Source organism: Centruroides sculpturatus, unplaced genomic scaffold (assembly GCF_000671375.1).
Source record: "Centruroides sculpturatus isolate CEXI.00-Female unplaced genomic scaffold, Cexi_2.0 scaffold107, whole genome shotgun sequence".
Taxonomy (NCBI): domain Eukaryota; kingdom Metazoa; phylum Arthropoda; class Arachnida; order Scorpiones; family Buthidae; genus Centruroides; species Centruroides sculpturatus.
Window position 1 is genome coordinate 1,080,806 of NW_019384422.1, and position 24,358 is coordinate 1,105,163.

General features: G+C 25.2%; 1 protein-coding gene across 1 annotated transcript; it reads right to left on the bottom strand.

The window, feature by feature from the left end:
- Positions 1-539: 539 nt before the first annotated feature.
- Positions 540-24,062, bottom strand: LOC111619448. The gene is made up of 3 exons (XM_023361153.1): positions 24,036-24,062; positions 930-1,539; positions 540-603 (listed from the first exon to the last, which is right to left on the bottom strand). Exons 2-3 carry the CDS (start codon positions 1,523-1,525, stop codon positions 540-542), a joined length of 660 nt encoding a protein of 219 aa, XP_023216921.1. The 5' UTR covers positions 1,526-1,539; positions 24,036-24,062.
- Between the last annotated feature and the right edge of the window lie 296 nt (positions 24,063-24,358).

Here is a 24,358-nt window from a genome sequence, read left to right on the forward strand (position 1 = left end):
CTGTAGATATATATATATATCTGTATATTTATCTGTAAATATACTTCGTCCTGTGCAATTTACATAAGACATTAAACATTAAAAATTTAATTAATGTTAACATTATATATTATGAAAATTAATTAAATAAAATAAACAAAAGTAGATAAAGTTGTTTCTTTATTTTAGCTTCTTCGACAAATTGTCAATAAAACTAATAATATATGTAACAATCTTTGATAAATATATGTATTCACAGAGGAGAGTGTCTCATATTTAATTTTAGGTCTATCTCGTCCAATGGTTACTGCGTATAGATCTCATATTATCTGACACTTCTGAACTATATAAAAAGTAATATTATCCTATGTCATTCTTTATAGGATATATGTATATCAGATAGTTTTACATTTTCTTAATGAAATTTTTTTCATTCTTATATCCTAAAGAAAGATGAGATTCTTTACAGACAACTTGCATTGCTTGAAGGTGGAATGCAACCAATCACAATTGAATTCTTACCTCGATAATCATGCCTATCGTTACTTTGTTTTCTTCCTTTATCCAATCAACAGAGTGAATGCAAGTAATTTATAGAGTTCTATTTCTTTCAGAGTAACGTAACTAAAAAATTTCATTAGGAAAAATTAAGGTATCTTACATCTATCTACTCAACAAATGATAATATAAGATTCTATTAGATCCCGTAATGAAATTTTATGAGATTCTAGCTAAGTAAAAAGTAAATAAAAAAATTTCTGTATAATAAAATTTTAAGTGGTAAATTTTTGTTTATGAGAAACTTATATTTAATAATAATTTTTATTTTAATTTACCCATTAAAAATGTTAAGTTACCTCTACCATTTACATAATTCATATATAATTTAATTTTAAATTTATCCTGTATTGTATATATTGATAATATATGTGAGATTGTGTAATTTAAACATTTTTGTTGGCAAAGAATGAATAGTCATAATCGTAATTTTTCTCTTGCAGATGGTTTCTATCATAATATGAATTATAAAGTACTTACCTTGAAATCTTACACCATTTCTGCGCACCACAACTCTCCTGAATTCGGCTCCAACAACTTGATCACCATAAACAACTCCTCTGGCATCGGTAAGCGTGCTAGTGACTTGGTGTCCACCACTACTTCTCCATCTACCAGGCAGGGTGGCATTTTGACGATCTCTCACAGCCACCACAGCACTACCATGCATACCGTGTGGCAATCGATTTCTTCGTAGGACCACCTCCTGTCCAGAATCGGGATTTCCTGGCGCAGGTGGTAATTCTATATATCCTAGCCTTCTGAGTTCCGAAACATCTAAAGATCTACTCGATGTCATATTGGGTGTTTGATTTTGCATTATCTTTCTGTCTTCCACCTGTTCGTATTTCTTTTCCTTTCTTTCCACAGGCAAGGTCACTTGTTCTCTAATTTCGGTAAGGGTGAGCTTTCTTCCATTGACCGCTTTCGTTCCTCCTGGAAGACTGGTGCTTCTACGAATGGTGAATCTCTTTATTGAAAAAGGCATTTTCCTGGACTTTTCTGAAAGTAGAAAAAAATAAGAAAAAAACTTTATACATTGTTTTTTCTGTTTGCAATTCGCCATCAATTCGCGATAATTCGAATTCGGTGAAAAGAGAAAGATTTGATTTAAAGAAAAATTTCGGTCTCCTTGACAAAAATCTGATTTATAAAGCGAGTAGTTTCGAATTTCTCTAACTTCAATTTATCTAAAATACAAAAAAATATATATAACAATTTCTATACTGAAATCTGTGCAAATTTAATTGAGAAAAATACTTTAATAAAATAAATCTTTATAATCGCTTAAATTACCTAAAACATTAATTTTAATATATCTTCCCTTGGAAAAAAATTATACCGTAATACAGTTTAATACCACAAAAAACACGAGAAATAACTCAAAGTTTAATTGATGATGAAATATAATCCAAAAATAAATCAGATAATAAACTATTTATCGCATTAAATCTATCTAAATTACTAAAGAAAAAAAAAGTAGCTACACTGATACGCAGTAAATTTATGAGTAGAAGAAAAACCGGATAATAAAAAAAAGAATTCTAATTGTAAAGAAACCGGCAGCTTTTTATTAAAAAAAAGATATAAAAAATATTTAAAACATCATACGAAATACCGAAAAAAAAAANTATTAAAAGATAAAATATTGAACGATGTTCCTTGTTATACAGTATAAGGAAAATAACGATAATAGAAAAACATCTTTCGTATCCTCTTACACACGATAGAAAACACGATTTATATTCTTTTAATGAATGTTTTTTCGTTATAATTTATTATAAATTGCTAAAAATATTCTTCAATTTGTCAGAAATAAAATTATTCTATTCTACTAATAAAACCAAATTAGAAAAATTATTTTTAAAGTTTTTATATAAATGGATACGAATGTTAACAATCAAAATAGGATGTAGTTAAACACGTTTAAACGATACTTAAATTTAAAATATATCATTTTTAAAGTATAATTGATTTGAAAAACAGAAATTGACAGAGTGGGCGTATTTTTCTTCGTTTCTTTTTAAATGTTAACCAATCGTTTCTAAGAAAATCATATACCGAACAAGACGTCATTAAAACGTATTTAGTTTGTTGTTTTACATACAAAACAAAGGATTTCTTATATTCCTAGGCATTTCTTCGTTTCTTCTGTAGGTTCCTAAGATTATTTTTTTAATCTTTTAGTTATTTATATAATCCGTTTTATTTTTCTAGTTATCTTTTATTCAATAAGGAAAGAATGTATTTTACTTTTATATAAAAACAAATAATGAAATATTCATAAATTTTTAAAGTTATTTAAAAGGACTAAACTCTAATATAAATAATGGAATAATTAATCATTTCGATTTCTAAATTATAGAATAATTAACATATTTTAAATTAATTATTTTAGAGTTATCAATGATAAACGTTCTGAACTAGGTGAGTATCTTAATTGTTACTGTTCATGTGCATCTGTTTTACGTGTAATTTGTTATTCTATGATTGATATACATTCTAAGTTTTAAGCGACTATTCGATAGATGTTTATATAACTTATAATAAGTGAATCATATCTTCTTTAAACATAGTAAACGTGGCTTATTTGGCATATAAAAACGATATAGTAGCAAATAAAATATCAAACAATCGATTTAAAAGTATAAACCGAGAGATATTTTTCTACTGTTTATTCAACTCTAGAAAGCTGTAACGATAGGAGAATAGAATGTAAATATATGTATCATTTTTTCCTCTTTTTCTTTATATCATACTCAGAATCCGATCAAAATACTTCACGAGGCAATAACCGAATAATAACTTTATTTCTGATATAATCATCTTTATGCGCTGTTGTTATATTCATCTTATAACTTAAATGTTCACGTTTCCAAGGTTACATATAAGCTTCTATTCTTTTATTCCAGCAAATATTATTCCGAGAATTTCTGTTATCTTCATGTTCTATAGAAAGAAAAATTCCATTAGATGAATCACGTGATCTGTCGATGTTGCACATCTTTGAAATTGAAGACTCCATGGCACTGCATGAAACGTTTTGTCACTATCTTGACTATAATGGCGGTTGCTATAGTTACTTGTTGTAAAGTATTCCAGGATTTTAAACGTCCCAAACTTTAAATCCGAGAAGACAGGTAATATACAAAACCATATCCGCTGTCATTGTTAAAAGATTTTGTTCTATTATCAAAAAAAAAAGTGTATTTTACAAATACCTTTTCAGCTTCTATCGTATGCGATAAAGCTTATAACATCTTCTTTAAAACAAGATGTTTCTAGTTATTTTCTATAAAATTTACTCATATTTTTTATAAATATTAACACACAGATTTAAATAGAAATAAAAATAAATAAATAAATTGATTCACAATAAATATTCAGTAATAATAAACATCATTAAAAACATTTTTAAAAAAAATTATAACCAGTTTCAGATTTTAACCAATATTCTACTCGAAACTGAATAAATTACAAAAATAAACGAATCAGAGTTAATGATATTGATTAATTTTCAATTGCCAGTTGTTTAATTGGTTGATAAATATTACGTATCTTTAAATCTACAAATCTAATTGGTTAATAAAAACTAATTTTTAAAATTATTTTAAATTTAACGTTAAATCANATATGAAAAATTTAGCTATAAAACATCATAAATTATAAGAAGATACTGTACTGTATATAGTATATAAGTTTCTTGTATAAACAAACTTCAAAAAACTTTAAAGATTTAAGAAAGATATATTTTCTAGCGAGATCGTGTTTATGTTGCACATTACAGTTATAGAATGACTGACTTCAGTTCATATATTGCTAAAGAAAAACCATTTCCATTCCAGAAACTTTTCCTTTGATATCCGTGCTGACAAACATCAGGTTCCTTTTTTTCTTCTTCTTCTTCTTCTTTCCCTTTAAAAGTTTTATTTCTTAAATAAAACTTTAATCTGAAATTTCACCTTGTTTGCTGGATTTGTTCTGAAGACTTTATGGCAAATTACAATTCTTCAATAAAACTGCAGCGTGGAAAGTTACAACACTTTAAGGAAAGAGGAAAAAAAAAACTTAAACAATAGAAATCACCTTGGTAACCTTTTAGTAGTTAAACTTATCGATTCTTCAAAAGTTAGATAATGAAAAATTCTGTATCGTGTTGTGTGATGTTATTAAGTATCTTGGCGCCATCTCATAGTGATTTTTAATACTAGCTTAAATGTATTTATATAAAAATTTAATCAAAATTAAATTGTATCGTCTCATTTTTAGGTTAAACTCGTTGATCCCTTCTTTATTAAAAAAGTTAAAGTTAAAATTTTAAATAATTATACTCTAAAAATAACTCAATAACTTTTTTTTATATAATTTAAAATTTAGGTTCAAATAATAAAATTTAAACTTAAAAATCGATTAAAAATAATAACTTCAAAAAAAGCTCTAATATTAAATCTTATTATTATTTTTTTTATTATTGCCTAAAGGTAGAGTATGCAGCTTAAAGTTAAAATTAATAAATTTTTCTTCTATAAGAAAATGCTATTAAATGTATTTCTATAGCTCTATCCTTTTTTTTTATTTCTTTATTTTTTCGAAAATAATTATATTTATATAACGTACTAAAAATGTATTTATAAAATATTTATAGATTTTTTTTCGGAAAACAAATTGTAAATTTTTCATTTATTTTTAGTAGAATAGAAAAAAAATTTATTATATTAAAAAATAAAATATTGAACGATGTTCCTTGTTATACAGTATAAGGAAAATAACGATAATAGAAAAACATCTTTCGTATCCTCTTACACACGATAGAAAACACGATTTATATTCTTTTAATGAATGTTTTTTCGTTATAATTTATTATAAATTGCTAAAAATATTCTTCAATTTGTCAGAAATAAAATTATTCTATTCTACTAATAAAACCAAATTAGAAAAATTATTTTTAAAGTTTTTATATAAATGGATACGAATGTTAACAATCAAAATAGGATGTAGTTAAACACGTTTAAACGATACTTAAATTTAAAATATATCATTTTTAAAGTATAATTGATTTGAAAAACAGAAATTGACAGAGTGGGCGTATTTTTCTTCGTTTCTTTTTAAATGTTAACCAATCGTTTCTAAGAAAATCATATACCGAACAAGACGTCATTAAAACGTATTTAGTTTGTTGTTTTACATACAAAACAAAGGATTTCTTATATTCCTAGGCATTTCTTCGTTTCTTCTGTAGGTTCCTAAGATTATTTTTTTAATCTTTTAGTTATTTATATAATCCGTTTTATTTTTCTAGTTATCTTTTATTCAATAAGGAAAGAATGTATTTTACTTTTATATAAAAACAAATAATGAAATATTCATAAATTTTTAAAGTTATTTAAAAGGACTAAACTCTAATATAAATAATGGAATAATTAATCATTTCGATTTCTAAATTATAGAATAATTAACATATTTTAAATTAATTATTTTAGAGTTATCAATGATAAACGTTCTGAACTAGGTGAGTATCTTAATTGTTACTGTTCATGTGCATCTGTTTTACGTGTAATTTGTTATTCTATGATTGATATACATTCTAAGTTTTAAGCGANTTATATCATTTTAAAATTTTTGATGTCTGCTTATTGTTTTCAAACAAAGAATGATTTTTTTTTAAATAAAGTTTTTTGATCATATATCATGTGAAATTCTGTTAAAAATAATTCAATACCTATTTGCCAGAGTAATAAAGAAAAGTGGATAACTATGTGGAGTTACAGCGAAAAATATCCAGTCCATCTGTGAAAAAATTCTAGTAGGAAAAAAAAAATCAAGAAACGTCTGGATGAAATTGGATACTGGATAAATTGCAATCTTTGCTAAAAGCATAAGATTTTCGATTCTATAAATTCCCGCATAATTGGATTATTAGAAAAGATATGAGGGTAAAAAGAAAGCTATTTAATTAACACATCACTTTAAATTTATATCAAAATTCCTTCTTTTTTTTTTCTTTCTTAGATGACTTTTGTCACATCTGTAATGATGCTAACAGATGTATTAATTATTTAATTAAGATTTATTCGATTGTTTGATATGGAAATGTCTCGACAGAATAAAAAAATTTTTTGATATTATTGATTGGATTATAAATTCTTAACCAAGTATGTTATCCAAGCGAATGAATTTGATCGAATTAATAAAAATACCTTACGCTACAGAAATTATTTTACTAAATTTGCTTAAATAATTAAAAGTATTTGATAATTTTCACTTGTTACTTACTACACTAAAAGTTGTAACTGTAATTAGAAATGATGCATTTTATCGATTTTTATCGGTGATGATCTTATGGAAACTGAGTGACTTTAGTGCCATTACAAGACCTAAGGCTAAATAATATGACCTCCAATCACATTGGAGTGGATGTATAATCATCCAGTTTCGTAAAATGTTTCCTGATAGATGAGTAATACCTGCAGCAATCTCATCATAGTTTAAGGATTGCCGTGTAAGCAGAAATATCCAGATTTAATTAAGAAAAAAGAATTTTACACGATTCTTCAAAACTTCTTTATGAAAATAGGGAATAATTGAGATATATTTTGAGTTAGATGATAAACTGAAAGAGTTTCAGCGATACTAAATGTCTCTGTTGAACTGTAAATATCTCTGCAATGACATTCCCGGTAACATCCCAACAGAGACGTTTACAGTTCCTTTCTGTATTGGAATGTTACTTGAAATGTCTATACTACACTGTAACTGGAAATACTCCTATTTTACTGTAACATGAAATGTCTCTAGTGAACCGTAAATATACTATTTAAGTGCACAAAGAGATATCTTTCGGGAGTTTAACAGTAAACATTTTACAAGATTTTTTTTCATCTTTTGAAGAATTACCTATAATGGAAAAATATTTTTCAATCATTCTTTTATGTTTCTTCTTACTTTTCGATCCTTTTAAACTTTATGTATTAAAAAAATGTGTTTACAAATTGACATTAAGATAAAAGCATCATTATTCTGTTTTATACCGCAAACGGTTTCAGTTTTTAATCTATTAAATATTTATTTCGAATATTCTTAAACATCGAAGTAAATTTCTATAATATCCTATTATTTATTTAGATATCGTCGATGGTAAATATAAATAATAAATAACAAGAATTTAAAATTTTTATCATCAGAGAAGCAGTACTTAAGTTTTACATAAATTTATTTTTCATTCTCTAAAGAATTTTAAGTAAACAAGTATAACCACTTTGATTCAAAGTAAATCTTAGAGATACTTTAACGTTTCTTGTAGAAATGAGCTTTAGAACATTCTTTCTTTTTTTATCTGTGAAAGAATAATTGAGTTTTCTAGTTCTCTTTTCAAGAAATTGTCAAAAGACAGCACTTTAAATGAAAAAAATATTATCAAAAATATTTTAGTGTGAAATTGTTGAATGTTTCAAAAATGTTATTCTATAATTATTTTAAATATTAGTAAACAAACGGCTGCGATGTAATTTTTTTTCTTTTATTTGTAATTTATAAAAACGTATACGAAAAGAAGTAAAAATTTAAACATCTTTAAATTATTCCCGCAACATACCTCCCACGTGTTGATCCGATTAAAGTTTAATGAACTTTTACAAAATGATAAATACAATATGGTAAATAATTACTTTTATCCTATCTATCTTTAATTATAAATAATAACTTATTCTAGTTTATTTTAATAATTGTTAGTATTATTATTATTATTATTATTTCTCTCCATAGAGTTGTGTATGAATTAATACAATTCGTTATCATCAAACATGAATGATGTTCAGGACCTGACAAGTATCTAATCTATAAAGTGCTTAGAACTTCTCCCCATAGATTTTATGCATTAAATGTAGACATTCTCATTAAACATCAAGAATATTGATAACCGGTATGAATTTTTAAATTAGTTGAGTTAAATGCAAAACTGGTATCATATTTTTACTCGAAATTACTTTATTTTAGTTATGAGTCAGTTTCTTCTTTAGTGATTATGAACGAAAGACTATATATTTTAGAACAGGATGTGTTGATTCTTTTTGTCTTTATTCTTCCAAAATATTACGTTTTTCTCATTTAGGTTTTATATGTAAAGGAAGTGTCATTAAACTTTATATCATTCTCTTCATCCTCGTAAAAATGTATGAAACTTTTAAGCAATCTCCTCCCTTGAAAAATTATGAAACACAAAGCGACTTCTTTACAACTAAAATACATTTTTTTACAAGTTATATTGCCAAAATTTTTAAAGTTAATATGATATAATTTTAATAAATTTATACGTGATTATATTTAAAGAGTTAGATTAATCTATTGTATAAATTTTTATAATGTAACCTTCGAATAGAGGACACCCTCGGGTCCGAGAAGTTTGTCCACTATTTAGAGGTATATATAATAGAGGTCCTATTTGAAGGACATCTATTATATTTACCTCTAAATATAATAGAGGAAGGGTCTGAGGATTGCCAAAATGTTCGTTAAATAGAGATGGAAGTGTCCGTTAATTGAGATTTCGTTGTATCTAACAACACAAATTATAGTGAAGTTCTCAAAATAAAAGGAAAAAAACGCATACATTTTTAATTAACATTTTATAAATTTAAAGTATAATCGCATATAAACATTTCATCATTTGAACTTTAAAATTCGTATTCTGTCAAGAGCATTTTTTAAAAAATAATTTTTAGATAATAAATTAAAATGTAAACCCTGTAAATGCTCTTTCTGGTTACGATTCACAAGTATTGCAGAGATGTTTCGCATTCTACTAAAATTCATCAAATTAATCATAAAAATATTGATAAATTGTTTATGATTTTCGTTCTAAAATATACTATTAGCAATAAATAATTATACGTATAAATAGTATATAAAAATATATCGTAAAAATAACTTTTACAAGCATTAACATCATTTTCTATTTTATGTTCTGATCTAAACGAGAAAGGAAACAGTAAAAGAAATAATGATAAAAATTCTATATAACGTTATTATTCTTTTCCCAAGGGTATATAAGACGTTATGATGCTGGAGCAATCGAAACTTCTCCCGTTTCTTAAACAGATAGGGCATCTTTTTCAGACGACTTCATTTTAGAAAACTTCTCATTTACATAAGTCCAAGAGAAGTCTCTTTGCATCTCTTTTCTATCACCAAAGCTTCTCGGTTGGTAATAATCAAGATAAATTGCCTTATAACGCTATAGATTCTAATAACATCACCTTTTCAAAACCTTTCACGATGGTCAAATTGTTCTGCTCCTGTATTGTGGCTTTCCTTATTGCATTTTTAATGCAACACGTCTATAATAAATGCTTTGTTACTAGTTAATTTTCTGATAAAGAAAAATTATCTTTAACTCAACGTTGTTGAATATTTTATGTAATTTTACTTATATACAGTATATATGAGTTTATACGTTGTTGATTTTTAAATGAAATTTTAAGAGTTGTCTAACAATTATCGTTAAAGAAGAGCAGTTTATTTTATAGTGACAAGCGAGACTGATTTATAGTGAAGCAAAAGTCGAGTTTATCTCGAACTACAACTTAATCTAGGTAAAGAAATCGCTACTTTAATTTGAAATCAATGCTACAAAGTGAATGATGATAGAGAGTAACCCCAAAAGGGTGAAGATACTTGGACGTGAAGGGTAAAGGATTAGATTACCTCCTCTTTATAGTAAAGGCAATCTAGAATATCGTAGCATATAAGCTATTAAGAAGTGTCAGGTAATATATTTAAGAAAATAACTTTTTAAATTTATGATTGAGCTTTCTCGAGGTGTTAAAGTCAAATTCCCAAAGAGTTTTGAAGAAAACTTAATGGCGTGGATCAGCAACGGAACATCTAGACATTTTATCACTTAAAAAACTAGCGTTAAAAGAGAAATTTGAAGAATAAATCAAAATTTTACTTGAATGTGAATTGTTTATTTAAGCACCTAAATTGTTTATTTAAAATATTAATAAAATAAATAATTTTGCAAATACCTCCGAAATAAATTTCAACACTTTTAAAGGATTATTATTATTATTATTAGAATTATAATTATGACAAGCAGTCTTAAATTAGCTAAATGATTTAAGAAATATAAAAAAATATATATGTAATGTGAAAAAAATTTAAATTTTATATTACACAAATTTTAAATACAATTTAGATAATATTAAAAGAAATTTTTGAGATAAAATATTAAAGATGTGCGGTACCATTTAAGTGAAATTTTTCCTTTCTTCCTTGTATCAAAACTAGATAGGTCAAGCAGAAGTGGCCAAATGAATGGCATTGTCTGAAGATTAGTGACCAAGATCTAGATCTATATTACGAATTTAAGTTAATCTGATTGGCTACAGAAATATTATAATCCTCGTCAATTATTCCTCCAATCAATTATATTAATGAAAATTGCATTATGTATTTTTGCTCTCGTGTAAGTTCCTACGCTTACTCACCGAATTAATAAAATGCATGATTAGTTTCCTCTCTTTTCTCCACTAGCAATATTATTTAACGATCTATCTCATGGATGAATCGAACAAATCGATCCTTAGTACACCAGGATTAATTTATATAATACAATCTTTGATTGCAATGTTTATTCTTTATTCATAAAATATTAATATAAGTTTAATATAAAAAGTAAATATTAATAAATGAATAGAAAAGAAAAAAAAATAAGCAGGCTGTTTGTTCTATTAAAAAAGATAAAATTCAATTTAAATACATAAACGAGCTAAAGAAAATGAATTTTAAAAATTTATTAATTAAATATATCCGTTTTCTCTCCCGTATATTATCTATTCAATACGTGAAAACTCCCACGAAAACAATAAACGGATGTAGATTGTAGCTTGGAATAATGATTATAATTTAGTAAATGGCGGTATTAAATAAAATCCAGCAAATTTTATCACTTAATGTTTATAAAAATTTCCTGAGATAAACTTTATTTATTATCCTCCTTATCTCGGTCTGTTGACAGTCCAGTAGTAAAGAGCTAACGACACAATTTGCAGGACATCTAGCGTAAAAATCAGGGGCCATTTGTCTAAGAACTATAGACCAACATTGGATTGGTTGTGCAGAGGATAATTGAGCAGGCTATTCAGTTTTCCACTTGACTGACCTTTGACCCGACTCGATCGAACGTCTCTCTACAAAGCAGATCGTTTGTAAAGTCCGTCGATAGATGATTCCGTCTGTGCCTACTTTTTTTTTTTTTTATTTCTTTCTCCTTCATCCTTCTGTTTAGCGTGATAATTGTCAACTCAAACAAAAATCGATGATTCTCTTTGTGAAAGATAAACACTAAAATGTTATAACAAGTGCTGTACACATTAATTACGATAAATAATTACTGTTTAACACGAAATTTTAACAAATTGCTTGCTGTAATATATTGCTATCGCATCATACATTCCTGTATTCGTGTATTAAAAGTATACGATATAATTTTTAATTACAGCGTTGATAATGTTTAAGTTTCGAGTCGTGTCGACATAAAGGAAGAAGCTTATTGATCAACACAATGCGTTTCGTCCTTCTTCCTCTTGTTAACAGGAAAAAAAGGATTTAGACTATATATCATCTCGAGAACAAAAACTTTCTTTTTATTTAACGTTATCTCCTTGATCTCTTTGGATATAAAAGCTATATAATAATTAATAAAGATGCTGCTTTCTTCAATCGATCAGAATAACATACAATAGCTTTCTCTTAATTACACACCTGTCTAATTTTACATTTATATAGTTCAGGAGTTAGATAGAGCCGTAAATTTTGTACGTATGGCAACTAAAGATTGATCAATAAATGACTGAAAGGATGCTCTTGTATCGTTCTGTTTATGGTGTGATTGTTTTATTAATGAATGGTTCATTAATATGTATTATGTGTATACGAGCTTTACGTACTAAAATCCCTTATAATTTTACACCCGATATAAAAATTAAGATAAGAGAGAAGTTTGTGTCCGTTTAAGTGTTGATAATTAAATTATTCTGCATCCCATAAAGCCAAATTTTTGAATAATACTTATCAATTATCTAAACTTTACATAAGAAAAATCTATGTGCAAATGGATAATTAGATTTCTTCTGCTTGGTTACATTCAAGTGCTATGCACAACTGGCATTGCTTTCTCGTTTCCCATACTCTGTAAATGTCATTTAATGACTAGAAACGATACAATACTCTAGAGATTTATACTCTAACCGTGTAACGTCAAATATCTCATCCAAGCATCTTTTCCGACCACTCCTTACTTGGCACATCTCCAATGTCGGATAATTCACGTCCCTGGACTTGACATTTTTCACCTATAACCCTTAACCTTCAACACGTGTTTAAATTCTATAATTAAATATTTATATTTTAAAAAAAATATACTGATTTATATTAACACAGAGTAATATAAAAACGTCCATTATTTTTTAATTTGATCAATGATCAAAAATAATCTAAAAAAACTATTCATATTCATTCTAAAAATGTCGTAAGTTATTATTAATCATATTTAAGATGCTTTGAAAAGCTAAACTTTTTTAATCTGAGAAGATAACAATCGCTAAAATAAAAAAATAATAATAAATTAATTAATATAATTATTATGTATCTTGAATGTAAATTTAGTTTCTAATTTAATTATTTTTATTTAAAAAGAATTAACTTTTAAATTATATAAAAACAATTTTCTTCTAACATTATTAGGAAAATTTGTGTAATAAAGAATTGTTTAACGTTTATTATAATTAAAACACTTTTAATATATACGCACGTTAAATTGTTCAAATTAAAACTAGAAAAATTAATTTAAAAGATTTAAAAAAAATACATAATTTTCTTGGCTAGTTATCTGTAAAATAACATTCGCTCTTTCGATAATTATTTAGCTATACAATTGAATAATGTCAATAAAGACAACAGGGAAAAAGAGAGAAAGAGAAATATTAAAAAAAAAAAAAGTAAAAATAAAAAAGAGTTAGAAAAACAAGACGACCAAGATGCGAGAGACTGCCTGTCTCCTAGCAACGGACACCGACCGTAACCATAGCAACGGAAACTGCATGAACGTTGTCAGTCTCTTCTGAATCAGAACAGATACTAGATGCAAATCAGATATTCCCTGTATCTTATTTTAATTTAATTTTTACATTTGAACCTTGGTCTACATTAAATTATCTTGTTTACTTCAATACGCCTAAAGTTTTAAATAATAATTTATAAAACGAAAAATAAAAGAAATAAATTTAAAAAAAAATTTTTTTTCTTAGGTATCCGGATAAGAAGTTAATTTGCATATTCCCATTAAGTATGATTTTTTAATAGAGTGAACTAACAAAGAAAACCCTTTTTCATCGGCATTTTTAAAAATATCTCCATTTTTTTTTACTCTTCATGGCTGGTTAGTATCGATTAAAGTCTGTTTAAATAATCACTGTTAAAAAAATGATTAAAAAAAAACGAACGAAGTATGCTGAGTTTCTATGGAATAATATGCAGCTGACGGTTTCAATTTTCTAATTTGTACAATTTTGTTAGCATATTTAATGCACTCGCAATAAAAATAACGCTTAAAATATCTTATGCCATGCATTGATACAGGCTTATTATTTATTTTCAAATATATTTCACAGATTATTGTTTTAAAAAAATTTAGTTTAGAATATTAAATATTGATATTTATAAGGTTAAAAAGTTAACAGATTTCCTACGACATATTTAGTTATATATTATTTAAGTTTTTACTAAAATTCAATATTTTTATAAAGAAAAACAATGCAGAAAATTACATAATATTTATGCTTAAATTGTTACAGAGATATATTATCTATATTAAATAGAAAGATGTTTAATTTTTATGAAGTCATCCATGATAAGCCCAAAAACACTTGGGATCAATTCGACTTTTTCTTAATTTATTTGTGGGAAGCCACAGAAAAGAGTCTTTATCCAATTGCATTTTCTCTAATTTTAGAAAGGTAGAATATCATTTAAGATCATCTAATCACTCGAATAGTTGAGTTAAACATTAAAACACACACACACACACACACACAAAGAAAACAGATTAAACTTGTTTTCTCATCATGTAAACAAAATTAACTTTTCTTTACTAAAGAGATTTTTATTTTTTAACTCTTTTTATATTATAAATATATACTGTATATATATAAAGTATATTCTCATATAAACTTGAAAGATTCTTTCCTATGAGGGTAATAAAATTTTATATAACTCCACTTAATTTTAAAGCATGCAATTTTGTTAAGTTTAACTCTGTAGAAAGGTTGAAAATCTTCCTCTTTAGAAAAAAAGGAAGAAGAAAAAACACTAATCAACTGAAAGAAAATAGGTTTTGCTGTCAGAGAATAGCCAGGTCAATGAGAGGGCTCATCTGTTTGTTTGGTCAGTTGCCATAGAGATAAAGAGACCGCATGTGTCATGTGATCAGAGTTACTCTTATTGTATGTTGTGTTTATCATCTTATAATTAAATAACTATAAATTTTATTAAGTTGCAATTACTTTATCGATTTTACAAGTAAAAATTAGTTCAAAAGTCTTTATATGTAAAAAAAAAAAATGATTCAAGTATCTAAATGTTTGACTAATTATATCAGTAGATAAAAGTCTAGTTGTAATAAATTCTTATACTTGTCTACTTAGCTTTAAAACTCGTAAACAGTTAGTAGAAAATATCTAATTTTAATAAAAGGTTCTTCATTATCCTTGTAGAAAATCGATAATTTTTAGTATTTTTAGCTATAAACCACATGATGTATATCATTGGGTGGAGCTGTTTGGGATAAGTGTCTGGCTTGTAATGAATTACATGCTATTTCTCATCTAACCGTACGATACTATTACAGGAATAATGTTCATGACGTAAAACTATTCTTTCACTTGTTCGTTATGGGGAGGGAGAAGAATAACACGAAAATTTAAACCATTTTGGGCGGTGCATTTTGTTGAAATTAATTTTTATTTAATTTTTGAATTATTTATTAAAATTTAAAAAGAAAACATTATTTTTCACGATTAATTATTAAAATTTGTTTAAATTAAATAGTAATTTGAATTAAAATTACTCATATATGACGTTAACGTTGTCGCTAGATTTAAACCAATGAATGTAATCTTTTTTACATAGTTTGAATTTTATAACCAATCAGAGCGCCGATATAGATTTAAATTACTTATGTCTAATGTTAAAATTACACGGTCACATTTAATTAAACCAATCAGATTATTCTCTCGAGATTTTTAAACTCTGTTAGACGACGTGCTTAAATTATTGTTAAATCGATAATTAAGAATAATCGATATTAAACTAATTTTCGTTATAAGTTTTGAAAAATTTTCATATGATTTTTAACAGTTTAAATTACATTATAACGAATTATATATTCTCATAAGATGCTAATGATTCTCTTCGTTTAAAATTATCTATCGATTAAACTATCAAAAATTTTTTTTCTTTGCTTTTTAAAAATAGATCGATCTTCTTCTTACGAGTTTTCCAATTCCAATCTTACAATTTTATTAGAAATTCACGATAATCCCACAAAACCGTAATTCCGGTCGTAAAATCGAAACCTGCTGCCATTTTACAATTTTAAAACCTCCTCCATCTTTAGAAAAAAAAATAATAATAAATAAATAAAAATCTTTTCTAAAAACTTGTTTCTTTAAGAGCNTTTTTATATGTGCAAAATACATAATAATCACGCTATATTCTCATCTAAACTTTCTTTAAAATTTATTTTTAGGTAGTATTTTTTTTAATCCATACTACAATAGCACAAAAAAGCATCTGCTTCAACTAATTTTCAGATTTTTCTCTTGCTTTTCAATGATTCTTTGCATCCTCCGCCTTAAATAGATGATATCTTCATTCTAAATTGCATGTAGTCATGCAAAACTACATTTGGTTTTCATACGTTTTTTTCAATCTTTAAAATTTTTAGAATTAATACCTCAGAGGATGCAGCTACTTATAAAAATTTATCGAAGAAAAAAACAATATATATATACAGTATATATTTTCTAACCATGTACAATAATAAATAATATATTTATACAATAAATTTATAAAATAAACTCGAGAAAAAACTAACCAAATTATTTAATTTACAAAATGATGAATATTTCAATAATTTCTATACGCTTATATTAAATTAACAAATTGATAAAATATTAACAATAGTAATCATGAATAATTGTTTACCAGAAATGTATTTTAATCAATAATTTTATATTAAAAACGTACAAGAACTGTACTGTACAGTACATAATATACAGAGATAGGCTTATAGCTATAACTGTTGAAAGAATTAAAGATTTTTATGAGATCGAACAGGCTTGACTTCGATAAGATACGATCAATATACTGTATCTAATAACAATTTTTGGACGGTCTGCCATAACAGAGATTGCATGATTGTTATATTTCTTTTTTTAGAATATCTCCCTACGAAGGCTTGAAATGACAATGTTTCTGGCTTGTGCTGTAAAAATTCTCGAGAGATTTTCTTTTCTAGTAAATTTTTCACAAAGTTAATCTTTGTTCATCTCATTTTTTATTATATCTACATAAATTCGAGGTGTGTCGAAACGTGTACGGTACACGTTTTTAACCTCAATTCTTATGAAGATTTTTATTTTGACAAGATAAACTTTACGATGATTCTAAAATTATGTTCGGTGGACAAAAATTGCAGTCTACTTTAGCGAGAAAACAATGCTTTTTTTTTTTTTTTATATAAACGATCATAATAAAATTTTTGATGCGTGCACGTTAGTACAGTAGCGTTCTTGTAAAGACGTTACAAATAAATAAAAAGTAACATTATTATTATTATTTAGATATTAATAATTATAATTATTATCGAAAGAATTTAAAAGTATTATAGTAACATAATAGCTGTAAAATTTTGTGATAATGATATTATTGTAATAGGGATTGGTTACAACGAGTTTGTGATTGTGATTTATTATTACATTATAACAATTGTTATGATATTGATTATGATCACTGTCTGATGCAAATAATAATAATTATTATTATTATTATTTTCATTTTTATTACATAACTATTATTTGCATCAGACAGTGCATCAGACATTTTATTATTATTATTGTAATTGTGTTATAATAACTGCAATCACAGTGATTATTTTAATATAAATAACTGTGATTGTTATAACGATTTGATTTATTAATTGATTATAAAAGTAATGCCTTAGGCAAGAAGTACAGTACCTTCTCCAAACACAATATAATATATCTTTAAAATTATACAAAAATTATTTGATAGAGATAATCATTGAAAATGTTTTGAATTTGATCATAGATAATGCAATTACTATGATAATGATTATGAAGTTGCGGTTGCTATATTAACGATTACGATTACTATGATTGGTTTGATGCTGATTAAAATTGTTGCGATAATTATGAAGAATATGATTATGGAGACAGTAATTATAAATATTATAACTGTTGTGATAATGATGCTGATTATTTAAATGATCGATCATAAAACAATGTGTTTACTATGATTATTATAGTCTAGTAGTATTAATTTTTACGATGATAAATGCACTGATTATGGTTATAATTAATGTAATAGTAGCTGTAACAATCATAATGTTGTTTAACACTTATTATAATGTATTATGATAATAAATATGATAATTATGATTGCCATTGCAGTCACATAGTAAGTATAATAAATGAAAAAAAAAAAAGTGCAGCTATGACAAAAATTAAAATTTGTAAAATTGAAATATTATACAGAAACTTTCTTTCACTGTAATTATTTTTTGTGTAATTATAATTGTTTGTAAAATGATAATTATTAATATAATTTTGATCTTATGACAATATCCGTAAGATTTTTATAAAAATAATTGTAATTATTTGCTATATATGGTTAAAATTTTATGATAATGAGGATGACAATGAATTTAGTTGTTATAACAGAGACTAAACTTAAACTAGTTCGTTAAATTTGTTTGTATTTATACTTAAATTATAAAAATAATTACTCTGCTGTAATTATTGTTACTCTGATCATAATTTTCGATAGTAATTATAAATGGCTTTAAAGAATAATTTCATATTTATATGCTTATTGATTTTCGTTTGCAACTGAGCTAGCCCGTGATTATATTTGATTATTATTATATTTCTGATGAGAGAATTATTGTAATTATAGTTACATTTTTTTAATAATGTAAATATTTTACTATAATGATAACAGTTAATCGGTATCTTAAAATTGCTGCAATTTTTATAATTAAAATTATTTTTTGATAATGATAATTGTAATTATTATTATTATATTGACTATTAATATTATCAAATTTAACAAAATGTAATTTTTATAGAAAGCGTGCGAATTTTAAATTAGTAATAATTCTGATTATTGTTATTGTCATTAAAATAAAATGGATTATTTTAACTTCTGGAGTATGAAAAGCAATAACAGCATGATAATAATTTAATAATTTTAATAAGGAGTTTTCTTGTTTTAATTTTTATATAATAAAATGATTAACTAATAATGCATTTCATTGTTTTAATTGTTTCTTTTCTAAACACTATGCAATGTATTTACAAACACTTGTTTGAACAGCATCCATTATTCGACAATTTATTACGTGTATGTAGTGTTTTAAAATACACTATATAGTGCTTACAGAAGAAATAGATAATACAAAACAAGGTTCCAAAACAATTAAAGTGAAGGTATGGTCGCTATGAATACCTTAAAGTGAAGGTATGGTCGCTATTCTGTTTATCAATGTGATGATAAACAGAAGCATAGTTATTCTGATTATAATGATAAAAGAAGTTATTATATTAAGTATAATATTTAAATAACGAATATAATCGTAATTTACTACTTAAAGTACTCAATGTCGTTACGTAGAAAGAAGCAACGATTAAACTGTACAGTACATATATCAATTTTAACAATTCAAATTATAAAAAGATATATGGAAAAGTTTCTTTTCGGTATTGAAATTCTTTTCTAAACTTTCCAGCTCGGTTCATCTTTTCATCAAGAAAGGAAATAGTGGCGAAGAGATGCAGACAGTCTCTTGACAGACGAGCCTTTGACCAAAAAAAGATAGGCACATTCTTACTCCACCAAGTGCATATGAAGTTCACTAACATCTTTCTTACCAATACTATTATAATATCCGATAAACCTAATTCTTTATTGTGTTTGTGTCATAACGCACCAAACACCGCAACTACATCCAATATTCGATGTTAGAAAGATCATGTTCGCAACACAACTGATAAACTTAAAACCTGGCTCTTTATTGATCCGTCTGCTTTACTGTAAATTTATATAACACAATGTTATATATTTATATAAAAATACAATAAAAATTATTTAACAAATTGATAAAATATTAACAATAGTAATCATGAATAATTGTTTACCAGAAATGTATTTTAATCAATAATTTTATATTAAAAACGTACAAGAACTGTACTGTACAGTACATAATATACAGAGATAGGCTTATAGCTATAACTGTTGAAAGAATTAAAGATTTTTATGAGATCGAACAGGCTTGACTTCGATAAGATACGATCAATATACTGTATCTAATAACAATTTTTGGACGGTCTGCCATAACAGAGATTGCATGATTGTTATATTTCTTTTTTTAGAATATCTCCCTACGAAGGCTTGAAATGACAATGTTTCTGGCTTGTGCTGTAAAAATTCTCGAGAGATTTTCTTTTCTAGTAAATTTTTCACAAAGTTAATCTTTGTTCATCTCATTTTTTATTATATCTACATAAATTCGAGGTGTGTCGAAACGTGTACGGTACACGTTTTTAACCTCAATTCTTATGAAGATTTTTATTTTGACAAGATAAACTTTACGATGATTCTAAAATTATGTTCGGTGGACAAAAATTGCAGTCTACTTTAGCGAGAAAACAATGCTTTTTTTTTTTTTTTATATAAACGATCATAATAAAATTTTTGATGCGTGCACGTTAGTACAGTAGCGTTCTTGTAAAGACGTTACAAATAAATAAAAAGTAACATTATTATTATTATTTAGATATTAATAATTATAATTATTATCGAAAGAATTTAAAAGTATTATAGTAACATAATAGCTGTAAAATTTTGTGATAATGATATTATTGTAATAGGGATTGGTTACAACGAGTTTGTGATTGTGATTTATTATTACATTATAACAATTGTTATGATATTGATTATGATCACTGTCTGATGCAAATAATAATAATTATTATTATTATTATTTTCATTTTTATTACATAACTATTATTTGCATCAGACAGTGCATCAGACATTTTATTATTATTATTGTAATTGTGTTATAATAACTGCAATCACAGTGATTATTTTAATATAAATAACTGTGATTGTTATAACGATTTGATTTATTAATTGATTATAAAAGTAATGCCTTAGGCAAGAAGTACAGTACCTTCTCCAAACACAATATAATATATCTTTAAAATTATACAAAAATTATTTGATAGAGATAATCATTGAAAATGTTTTGAATTTGATCATAGATAATGCAATTACTATGATAATGATTATGAAGTTGCGGTTGCTATATTAACGATTACGATTACTATGATTGGTTTGATGCTGATTAAAATTGTTGCGATAATTATGAAGAATATGATTATGGAGACAGTAATTATAAATATTATAACTGTTGTGATAATGATGCTGATTATTTAAATGATCGATCATAAAACAATGTGTTTACTATGATTATTATAGTCTAGTAGTATTAATTTTTACGATGATAAATGCACTGATTATGGTTATAATTAATGTAATAGTAGCTGTAACAATCATAATGTTGTTTAACACTTATTATAATGTATTATGATAATAAATATGATAATTATGATTGCCATTGCAGTCACATAGTAAGTATAATAAATGAAAAAAAAAAAAGTGCAGCTATGACAAAAATTAAAATTTGTAAAATTGAAATATTATACAGAAACTTTCTTTCACTGTAATTATTTTTTGTGTAATTATAATTGTTTGTAAAATGATAATTATTAATATAATTTTGATCTTATGACAATATCCGTAAGATTTTTATAAAAATAATTGTAATTATTTGCTATATATGGTTAAAATTTTATGATAATGAGGATGACAATGAATTTAGTTGTTATAACAGAGACTAAACTTAAACTAGTTCGTTAAATTTGTTTGTATTTATACTTAAATTATAAAAATAATTACTCTGCTGTAATTATTGTTACTCTGATCATAATTTTCGATAGTAATTATAAATGGCTTTAAAGAATAATTTCATATTTATATGCTTATTGATTTTCGTTTGCAACTGAGCTAGCCCGTGATTATATTTGATTATTATTATATTTCTGATGAGAGAATTATTGTAATTATAGTTACATTTTTTTAATAATGTAAATATTTTACTATAATGATAACAGTTAATCGGTATCTTAAAATTGCTGCAATTTTTATAATTAAAATTATTTTTTGATAATGATAATTGTAATTATTATTATTATATTGACTATTAATATTATCAAATTTAACAAAATGTAATTTTTATAGAAAGCGTGCGAATTTTAAATTAGTAATAATTCTGATTATTGTTATTGTCATTAAAATAAAATGGATTATTTTAACTTCTGGAGTATGAAAAGCAATAACAGCATGATAATAATTTAATAATTTTAATAAGGAGTTTTCTTGTTTTAATTTTTATATAATAAAATGATTAACTAATAATGCATTTCATTGTTTTAATTGTTTCTTTTCTAAACACTATGCAATGTATTTACAAACACTTGTTTGAACAGCATCCATTATTCGACAATTTATTACGTGTATGTAGTGTTTTAAAATACACTATATAGTGCTTACAGAAGAAATAGATAATACAAAACAAGGTTCCAAAACAATTAAAGTGAAGGTATGGTCGCTATGAATACCTTAAAGTGAAGGTATGGTCGCTATTCTGTTTATCAATGTGATGATAAACAGAAGCATAGTTATTCTGATTATAATGATAAAAGAAGTTATTATATTAAGTATAATATTTAAATAACGAATATAATCGTAATTTACTACTTAAAGTACTCAATGTCGTTACGTAGAAAGAAGCAACGATTAAACTGTACAGTACATATATCAATTTTAACAATTCAAATTATAAAAAGATATATGGAAAAGTTTCTTTTCGGTATTGAAATTCTTTTCTAAACTTTCCAGCTCGGTTCATCTTTTCATCAAGAAAGGAAATAGTGGCGAAGAGATGCAGACAGTCTCTTGACAGACGAGCCTTTGACCAAAAAAGATAGGCACATTCTTACTCCACCAAGTGCATATGAAGTTCACTAACATCTTTCTTACCAATACTATTATAATATCCGATAAACCTAATTCTTTATTGTGTTTGTGTCATAACGCACCAAACACCGCAACTACATCCAATATTCGATGTTAGAAAGATCATGTTCGCAACACAACTGATAAACTTAAAACCTGGCTCTTTATTGATCCGTCTGCTTTACTGTAAATTTATATAACACAATGTTATATATTTATATAAAAATACAATAAAAATTATTATTTACATAAATATATATATACATATATTTTAAATTTACGAAAACAAGAAAGATTTTTTTTCTTTAAATGAGTAAATTATAAATAAATCATTATATAAAATTACTAATGATATAAATAAATTAAAATTAAGAATAATATTTCTAAAAATAAATTTTACTTGAATAAAAGCGTATTTTTAAATAAAATATTAAATTATTACACGAAATCCGATAGTTTGAAATTGGTTTTTTTTTGTCTAATCTTTCAAACCAACAAAAATTTCCAGACATTTTGTAAACAACTCGTCTTTATATGTTTCCCCTACGGTTTAATCTACGAAATGAAACGTATTCGTAATGTATTAACGAATTTAATTTCACGGATTTATCGTTGATTTTTCTATAAGTTATAGGCCTATACAGGACACTCGTCCCCTATTTAGTCTGTTAAATCGAGGGTTTACTGTATTTTTATTACATTTATTTGTTTTTTTGTAAAATTATAATTTTCATTTCCATATTTAACAGATTATTGAAATTCCTATTCGAATATTGTAAGATTTTTTTTTTTTTCTTTNATATACAGTATATACAAACTTATCAACTCTCTTGACTTTCTTGTAAAGTATTAGTTACGGTTTATAAGTACTTAACAAGTAATTAATGTTGAATTCTTCATAAAAATCTGCAATTTTTTTTTTAATTTTTTGTTATTCCAACGAATTAAAATTAAATCTGAACAAGTTATAAATTAATACCTTTTTAAAGATCATTTTTATATTATTTTTTTAAAAAATAAAAGCATCAGTTTCTTGAATAATTTTTTAAAAAATTGTTTCTTACTTTCTGAGTAAAGGAACAGACGGATGAATTCCATTCAACGTCGTTTTTTGGAAAAAAATTTCAAAAATTTCAGTGAATAAATATTCTTAGAATTACGTAAGACATTATTTTATATAAAATAATTTTATTTATAATTAAAAGAATTCAAATTAAACACTAAAATAGCAAGTGATATGAAATGATTTTTCTAAGTAAGATAAAGATTGATACGGAGAAATATAGGCCTATATAATAGTTCTAGGTAACAATGCTGGTATTTTAATCATATATTTGTCAAAAAAAATCAGCATTAATGAAGATAAATCTGTAAAATCCGACATCAA